The sequence below is a fragment of the Salvelinus sp. IW2-2015 genome, unplaced genomic scaffold, assembly GCF_002910315.2.
Source record: "Salvelinus sp. IW2-2015 unplaced genomic scaffold, ASM291031v2 Un_scaffold1830, whole genome shotgun sequence".
Taxonomy (NCBI): Eukaryota; Metazoa; Chordata; class Actinopteri; order Salmoniformes; family Salmonidae; genus Salvelinus; species Salvelinus sp. IW2-2015.
Window position 1 is genome coordinate 233,713 of NW_019943201.1, and position 8,822 is coordinate 242,534.

At 40.7% G+C, this 8,822-nt stretch overlaps 1 protein-coding gene across 2 annotated transcripts in view; it reads left to right on the forward strand.

Annotated features, from left to right (window-relative positions):
- LOC112072131 (diamine acetyltransferase 1-like) overlaps positions 1-8,822 on the forward strand; it is a 61,226-nt gene that overhangs the window by 7,629 nt on the left and 44,775 nt on the right. Inside the window, exon 1 of one of the 2 annotated variants that reach the window (XM_070439666.1) lies at positions 3,692-3,704. The exons of the other annotated variant lie outside the window; for it this stretch is intronic. Coding sequence (XP_070295767.1) covers positions 3,696-3,704 — 9 coding nt within the window. The 5' untranslated portion in view covers positions 3,692-3,695. Of the gene's footprint in view, positions 1-3,691; positions 3,705-8,822 lie in introns of those variants that run through there. 2 annotated transcript variants of the gene reach the window in all.

Here is an 8,822-nt window from a genome sequence, read left to right on the forward strand (position 1 = left end):
TCATTAAAACCTTTTTTTTTTCAACCACTCCACACAATGTCTTGTTAAAAATTTATAGTTTGGGCAAGTCGGTTAGGACATCTACTTTGTGCATGACACAAGCAATTTTTCCAACAATAGTTTACAGACAAGATTATTTCACTATATGCAAAATTCCATGGGTCAGAAGTTCGTACACTACACTAAAATTGATTGTGAGCCTTCAACAGCTCTTGGAACAATTCCAGAAGAGAAAAATGTCATGCTCTATTAGAGAAGCTTTCTTGATAGGCTAAATTGACATAAGTTGAGTCAGTTGGAGGTTTATTACCGGGTGGATCATATGTCAAGGCCAACCTTCAAACTCTAGTGCCTCTTGCTCTGACATATACTTATATGGGGAAAATTACAGAAAATCAGCCAAGACCTCAGAGAAAAGAAACTTGTGAGACCTTCCACAAGTCTGTTCATCCTTCGAGCAATTTCCAAACCCTGAAGGTACCTACGTTCATATCATTTAAACAATAGTACGCAAGAATAACAACCGAGCCATGGGACCACGCGCCGTCCGCCTCAAGAAGGAGACGCGGTTTATGTTTCCTGGAGCAGTTGACACTTTGAGTACTAATTGTGTTCGGACGAAAAGTGTCCTAAATCAATCCCAGAACAACAGAAAGACATTTCTGCAAAGATGCTGGAGGAAACAGGTAACACAAGAGTATCTTTAATCCACAGTAAAAACGAGTCCCTATATGACATAAACTGAAAGACGGCTCTCAAGCAAGGAATGAAAACGCCAACTGCTCCAAAATCCGCCAAAAAAAGCCGCAGACTAACGGTTTGCAACAATGGCACATGGGGACAAAGATCGTACTTATTTGAGAAATTGACCGTCCTGCTGGTTCTCGATAGAAAACAAATATAATAGAACTGTTTGACCGTAATAGACCATCGGCTCCACAGTTTATGATTGGAGGAAAAGGGGGAGGCGTGCAAGCCGAGAACACCTACCACCAGTTGTGGGGGTGCTTTTGCTGCAGGGGGACTGGTGCAGCTTCACAAAAATACGATGGCATCATGAGGGAGAATTATGTGGATATATTGAAGCAACATGCTCAAAGAACATCAGCCAGGAAGTTAAAGCTTGGTTGCAAACTGGGTTTTCAAATGGACAATGACCCAAAGCATAACTTCCAAGAGTTGTTGGCAAAATGGCTTCAGGACAACAAAGTCAATGTAGATTGGAGTGGGCCATACAAAGCCTGACCTCAATCTATGGAACATTTTTGGGCAGAAAACTGAAAAGCATGTGCGAGTAAGGAGGCTTGAACAAACCTGACTCAGTTACACCGCTTCTGTCAGGGAGGAATGGCCAACTATTCACGCCCAACTTATTGTGGGGAGCTTGTGAAAGGCTACCCGAAACGTGGAAAGTGATGATCCTAACTGACCTAAGACATGGCATTTTTACTAGGATTAAATGTCAGGAATTGTGAAAAACTGAGTTTAAATGTATTTGGCTAAGGTGTATGTAAACTTCAGACTTCAACTGTATGTATGTATGTGTTTTGATAACTATATATATATATATATAATACAATTTGAGGTGAAGGTGTTGCAAATGCTTTTGATCTGCTTCTGTTCTGTGGGTGGCACTGTGTGCTCTTTTCAAAGGATGGGTCCTGGTCTCTGAGGCCCTGGGATCCGGGGAGACAACAGGGGTGGTCTGCCGGTCACTGGGATGCCAACCCAACTTGAGATTGGGGGGGGGGTTAGCGGGTGGAATAGTAGCAAACAATTGGAGGTTGACTTAGTAGCAATGCAAATATCATGGTACAGCTATATGGACACTCAGTTACTATGGCACTTTTTAGTGGTATGTTTACAAACATACAGTACCAGACAAAATTTGGACACCTACTCAATTTTTTTTCTTTATTTTTTACTATTTTCTACATTGTAGAATAATAGTGAAGACATCGAGACTATGAAATAACACACATGGAATTGTGTAGTAACAAAAAAAGTTATCAAAATATGTATATTTGAGATTCTTCAAAGTAGCCACCCTTTGCCTTGATGCCTTCACTATTCCAGCACCATTTCAATTTCAACATCATCAAATCACCTCTGCTAAGTCTAATACAGTGACAACTAAAAGATACCAAAAACGACTTAAATCGAAATCAAATGTTATTTGTCACATGCGCCGAATACAACAGGTGTAGACATTAGTGAAACGCTTACTTTACAAGCCCTTAACCAAAAATGCTTCAAGAAGTTAAGAAAAGATAAGTGTTAAGTAAAAAAATAGATAAGTAGAAAATAAAAATAACAAATAAGTAAACATCAGCACTAAAACAACAACAGATTATGTACAAACTAAGTTACAAATAACGCGAAAAAACATGCACAATTGGTTACGGGATCGTAAAACGGGAGACATCTCCTTCGGCGACAGTCTCCAATAAGTCCAATCAAAGTAAGCTAAATATGATGTGACTGTCCATGGTTCTYATTTCTGTGTGCGTGCGCGTTCGTGCAAGTAGAAAAACATGTTGACTCACCCTACTTGTAGAGAAACGCCAATGTCATCCTCCCTTTCATGTTGAGAAACTGTCTATCACTGTTATACAGTGCACACTTGTTTTTTGTTGTCCTAGGCTACCTGGCTAAAATGCTTTCTCGCTCGCTTAACTTCCATTCATTTGCAACGTTAGCTAGTTAACATTAGCCTTCTACATATAGCTACACATAGAACTTCCAACATCTCAGGCCAGGGGCACAACAATGTATGAATMAATAGTTGGATCAGAATCGCCTTTATAATCATTGGTCAGTATGGAGAATTAAGTAAAACCACAAGTCCAAATCCCTATCTCCATCCATGGTTAATTTAGGAAAGGGCCAAGTTTTGCTATCTAGCCACTGGAGGACAACAACATAACATGATGCAACAACTCTAGTTTTTCTGTCAATTATGTGTGCTCTCAATGGGATTTGATAGGAGTGACACCAAAATCCACGCTGCTTTCCCTTGACACTTTCTTTTTTGGTGCGCCAGGACCATTCACAGTTGAGGCGCTCATTTATATTAAACATGCATTGGCGCCAAATGCTCGGTGACTTCCCTAGTCTTCATGCTTACCGGGCGGCAACAATGTCTTCGTTTGAACAGACAGCACAGATAGATGGGGGTGGCCTACACCGTAGAGACAGAGGGGTGCGTAATTTCGCAAGCTCGGATGTGTATCATGTGAGACATTGAGCCTCTTGCGGAATTTAGGAAACATTATGAAAAACAAGATACAAAAACATATCAATAACATGATCCATTTTTTGGGGACGCCTGGCTTCCCTTGGCAACCAGTAAACACACGCCACTGTGTAATGAAGCCTCTGATGCATTTATGACGTACACAGACACGCCTTGTGCTAAAAAACAGCAACAACCAGCGCATGGGCGGCTCACACAACACTGGGATAAAAAGGCGCCTCCAATCTACCTCTCCCACAGTGTCCTTTCCAATATATCTCAGCGAACATTTAGCTTAAAGGACTTGGTTTGAATAGAACCAGCAAGGGTTAGCTAACGTTTAGATAAACTAGTAGCTTTAAGTGCGAGCTGTTCAGCTCTATTGAATATAAAAAATAAGCAAATGACCAATTTTAAAATACGGACGCTGAATCCAAAGATGTGCCTGAGCATACTGCGAATGATAAAGGTAGCCGCCAAACTAAAATCACTGCTTTGCTTAGCTAGAAAATGCGACTGGTTTTCACGCTTCTCCGGCGACAGTATTTCCGTGTTATCGTTGATTTGCATCTGAAAGATGCTTGAGGAGTTATTGTATTTAACTACAGCTAACTATGAAAAGGGGTGACGATGAAGCAAATATGCCAAGAGTAACCGTCACAATTGACAGCACTTAAAAGGTACTTCCTTCGGGACGTTTACATGGCCTGTACGTACCGTAATGTATTAAAAGTGGCCAATTATTTTTGGAATCATAACGTACGGAGTAAAAGCGCTTCAAATTCGCCCCCATTGGTGGTGATGGTTACCATAGGTTGAACTTAAAACTTAGAAATGCCTCCATGAGTTATGTTCTGCACGAATCAGGCAGTGGCGACCGTCAATTCAGATTTTGAGCCCAATTCTTTTTGCAAAAAAGAATATTATATATATCAGTGCTCATCGGCCATAACAGATGGGAAATCGCTAATTCAACAATGAGTGAGTTTGGAAGGTATCATTGGCTAACGGCCAGCATTGCAAATCCATCATTAAGCCTGCTATTCAGTCGGAGTGGCTGTTGTGGTTCCCAAGTCTAAGGGTTTTTTCTTCCAAGTTTAAAATGATAACATTCAAACATTGGCCATGGCTGTAGATAAGCATGATTTGTGCCACGTCAAAACAACTTCAAATTGGAAACTGCAAAATTTGACTTTAGTGAGTTCCAGACAACTGGAAGTTGGCGAAAAACGAGCTACAAAACTGGCAAAATAAGTTTTGAACTTTCATCCAACTCGAAGTTGAAATCCGGAACTCGGGCCTCTTTCTAGAGCTACGACCTGAAGATCACTGACATCATAATGATTGGACCTTTTTTCCCCGAGTTCCCAATTGTCTTGAAAGCACCATAAATCCAGAGAATGCCAGACTTTAATAAAGTTTGATGACAAACCCTAACCCTAACCGCCACACCACCTTCCTGTTCAAGTGAACACAGCACAACAAGGTGAGTCCAAAAATGTCTTGTATGTTGCTGCATAAATGATGTAATATGCCAGGGAGATATGTATACTGTAGCTAAGAAAGTAATACTAAGTGTATGTTGTGTAGTAAGCTGTTAGGGTGAGGCACATGGGCTACTAATCATTTGGTCTATTTTCACCTCTGAATTTCACCTACTGTTCTGACTTGGTGGTGCACATGTAGCCTTTAACCTGTTTTTGAGAAATGTGAATATTGTAAGAGCTTTCATTGTCTGCTTATATGCCCCTTTTATGTATCCTACGGTTCTGACTTGGTGTACAGGGAGAACACTAAGAACGGTCCATGTTCTGAATTCTGTCGCTGTACATTTCAAAAGTGCTAAACAAATAGTTATATTGACTAGCTCGCTCATTAATGTCTTAATCAAAATTATAGATTGCCTCTTATCCGCCTGTTGGCCCCTTATGCCATAGTTTGTACATCTCAATTGTCAGTAGAAACCACATTTGTTTAGGGAAGTCAGCCATATCAGCTATGTTTTTTTTTAAAGGCAGTAAATGAGGCTGAATGAACGGTTTCGCTGCCAGACAAGGCTCCCCTGACAGCCAGGTGTATCAGTGGTAAGGTGTTGGGACTGTTGTTGGGACTCTGCTGTTGGGTCAGCTTTATGTAGGCACCGGTTGTCACAGTGAWTGTTTAGTGCAATTAATGTATTGTTTAGTGTTGTGTAGTGACTTTACTGGCATGCATCCCACTTTCTTTTGTTGAGATCCTCTCTAAGCTTTACAGGAATGTGGTTCTGAATATAAACAGCCACAGCTCCACCTTTGGCATTTTTGTGTAGTTATGCATCTTGTTGACATATATACAAGGACACCTCACTGCAGAAACATTTTCTTAGGAAATCATGTGACTTATAGGTATTGAAAACGATTCCTGTAAACACACTCTAATACGAAACGAAAACTAACTATGGACTAACCAGAAATGGGACATCTGTTTATATTGTAACCCTAATTTAGGAATGTGTGAACTACCTTGTCATCTTTATGGCTAACCACATTAGAACACTATAGCCTTGGTAAGGTGTTGGGACTGCTGTTGGGACTCTGCTGTTGGGTCAGCTTTATGTAGGCACCGTGTCACAGTGATTGTTTAGTGCAATTAATGTATTGTTTAGTGTTGTGTAGTGACTTTGCTGGCATGCATCCCACTTTTTTTTTTCTGGCCGCACCAAGATTTACTTTCTAAAATCGGCACTGAGAATCAGTAGGGTATTTATTATTAATTTGAAGATGCACAATACAGAATTCTCTCCGTCATTTCCTGGTTGTTAAAATTCMAATAGTTAAACTAATTTCAGTATATGTGACAAAATAAGCAAGTATACTGTACAGCAGGGGTCGGCAACCTAAGGCACACATGTGAGGGTATTTGCCTTGGCACGCCCCCCCAAAAAAAWAAATTAAAAAAAAATTAATGCCAAGCCTTGGCTTGATGTTTATTATCTCACTTATTTTCGACAGTTCTTTTTTTGTTAAACTGGAGAAAAGAATTCCATGCATTGGTTACGAAATTGCATTGATATTCACTGCAATGTTGTACAGTAATTCAAGGTATGTCAGTCCTGATTAGCCATTGGGCTTTCATGATTTTGCCGGAGTTTCATGTTATTAGTTGAGCGCCAGACAACCCTCCTCGCCTCTCCCGCCAAATTCAAAACCATGGCGGCACTGAAGATGAGATTAGTTTTCACATGGCTAGCAAACTTTCTTTTGTTATTTAAAAAAGTTCAGGTGGCAAAATGTCATCAGCAAAGAAAAATAAGGTAGATGTCCACTCAGAGCCGGTCCTGACCTCCCTGAGGCCCTAAGCAAAATTCTGCTAAGGGGCCCTCCTACCTGACACGTGAGCCATGTAAACCATTGCCACACAGTCACAACTCACACCCCAGTGCTCCCACTACAATCCTCCCTCCTTTAAAAAAGGTTGCTCCATCTGTCAGTCTAAGAATAAGTAGACCTATACAGAATGAGGTATAAACAAACAATATTTATTGAATATAATCTTAATCTTATCTTAAGATAAGTGAATATTAACATAAATAAGAAATTGTAGAAAATGTCAATTGTAGAAAATAATAAAATATAACACTGAGCTTTGGCTCTACTGCCTGGTAATTAGTCCATCCGTCACAATTTATACAATTAGCTTTGTCTATACAATGTAAACATAAGCSTATAGGCTATGGCTGAAGCTATATGTCTTTAAAATAGCYAAATAAAACCTATACAGCTGTGTGATTAGCTTTGATTCCCTCTACAGCCTGGGCATTTTCAACATCAACATGGGCACCAGTCTGTCTGGACTGTCTGGAAGAAATGGAGAAGTATGTCACATAGTTAGTTACGCAGTCATTTACACAAATGCACTTCTGCCATACAATCTTAAAATGTTACTAAGTGTGTAAACATTTGAACGTTTGAATTAAAATCTTCCTCTTCTGCACTTTCTTGAGGGAAAATCATCAATGATGTCATCATAGCACATGTGTTTCCCCACGTCATGATTTATGCTCATGAGGGCCAGACCACTCAAACGTTCCTGTGACATGGAAGACCTCAGGTAGCTTTTGATGAGCTTTCATTTGAAAAGCTCCTCTCTGCCGATGTTACTGGTAGGATGACTGCAATTCTTAGGGCTATCCAAAGGCTAGGATAGAGTTCCTCCAGGTTTTTCACAGAGAAAGGAAAGCAGCTCACAGGCAGTCATCTTATCTGATGGCAGATCAGGGTAAATTCTGAATCTCGTGTGCCAGATCCATTCCACTGATATCACAGTCATCTCTGAAGGTTAGTGTCTCCATGCAGTGAGCCTTCTGGACATCTGAGAGGCAGTGCTGAAGTTCAGCAGCACTCCATATTTAGTTTTCACCTGATTGAGTGTTTCAAATCTCTCATCCATGGATGTCACAGCAGAGTCGACCACAATGTTGAAGTAGTTGACTTCAAGGTTTTTCAGTTCATCAGTCACTGGTTCAACAGCTGAAATGCCTCTTGCTGTTTCTCAGTCTCTTCTCTTTCAGAACAGCCTCCACATTAATTTCTTCACAAATGCTTTTGGCTGTTGTCTGGGCCTCAGAGAATCCAGTTTCCCAGTATGTAGTGCGGGGGGCCTTTGCATTTGAAATTAAATTTACTGCGATATCCAACTGCATTGAGGCGGATTGGAGGTGCTTGTTCACCTTGTTTGTCATTGTCAGTATCTCACACCATACGACACAGCAAATCAAGAAGCTGTAGGACCCAACTTCCTCTYCAAGTGCTTGTGACTCCACTTTGGCCACAGGATCGTTGCTCGTCTGTCTGTCTTCCAGTAATGCCTCCTGAACCTCAGAAGCCTGATACCTGATTGCATGAACACTTTGGAGCCTACTCTTCCATCTTGTCACTCCATGACTTCACGGTTATGTTCACGTGTTTCTTCAAAACACTCCATCTTTGTGTGCCAGCTGAAAAGAAGGTGAAGAGCTTTTCCACATACCCAACTGCATCTTTTGAAGATTTGGCAGCATCTGCAATGACAGGGTTTAGACATTTGCTCCTGGTGACTAATGTCAGGTGTACAGTCCAAGAWAATGGAGAAGTACTTTGACTCTCTTACTTGAGTCACTATTGCTTCCAGAATCTTGTCACTTACAATCTGTATCAGCTCATTCTGTGTGCGCTTCCCAAGGTAATGAGCATGTGTCTCGCCATCTTTCATTTTGCTGAGATTTTCCATTACGGTCAAATTTTTGCCAAAAATTCTACCTCTTTTAGGAAGTTTCCATTGTCTGGTTGGAAGAGTTTGTCTGAACCCCTGAATGCTAGGCTTCTTTCAGCCAGAGACTGGGTGATACTTATTAAACGTGTAAGGACATCCCGCCATGTCTTTCTTTCAACCTCCAAAATTGTAATTTATATTTGGTCAAGAGTCTGTCCCTGACTTAGGCGCAGATCAAGTTCTCTTCACTTATTCATATTGTCTGTGTGTTCAGGACTACCCTCATGGTGTTTCAGAATGGCGGTGATATTTGACCAGTCATTCACGCCTTCCTTTATTATTTTGTAGTCTTTTGTAG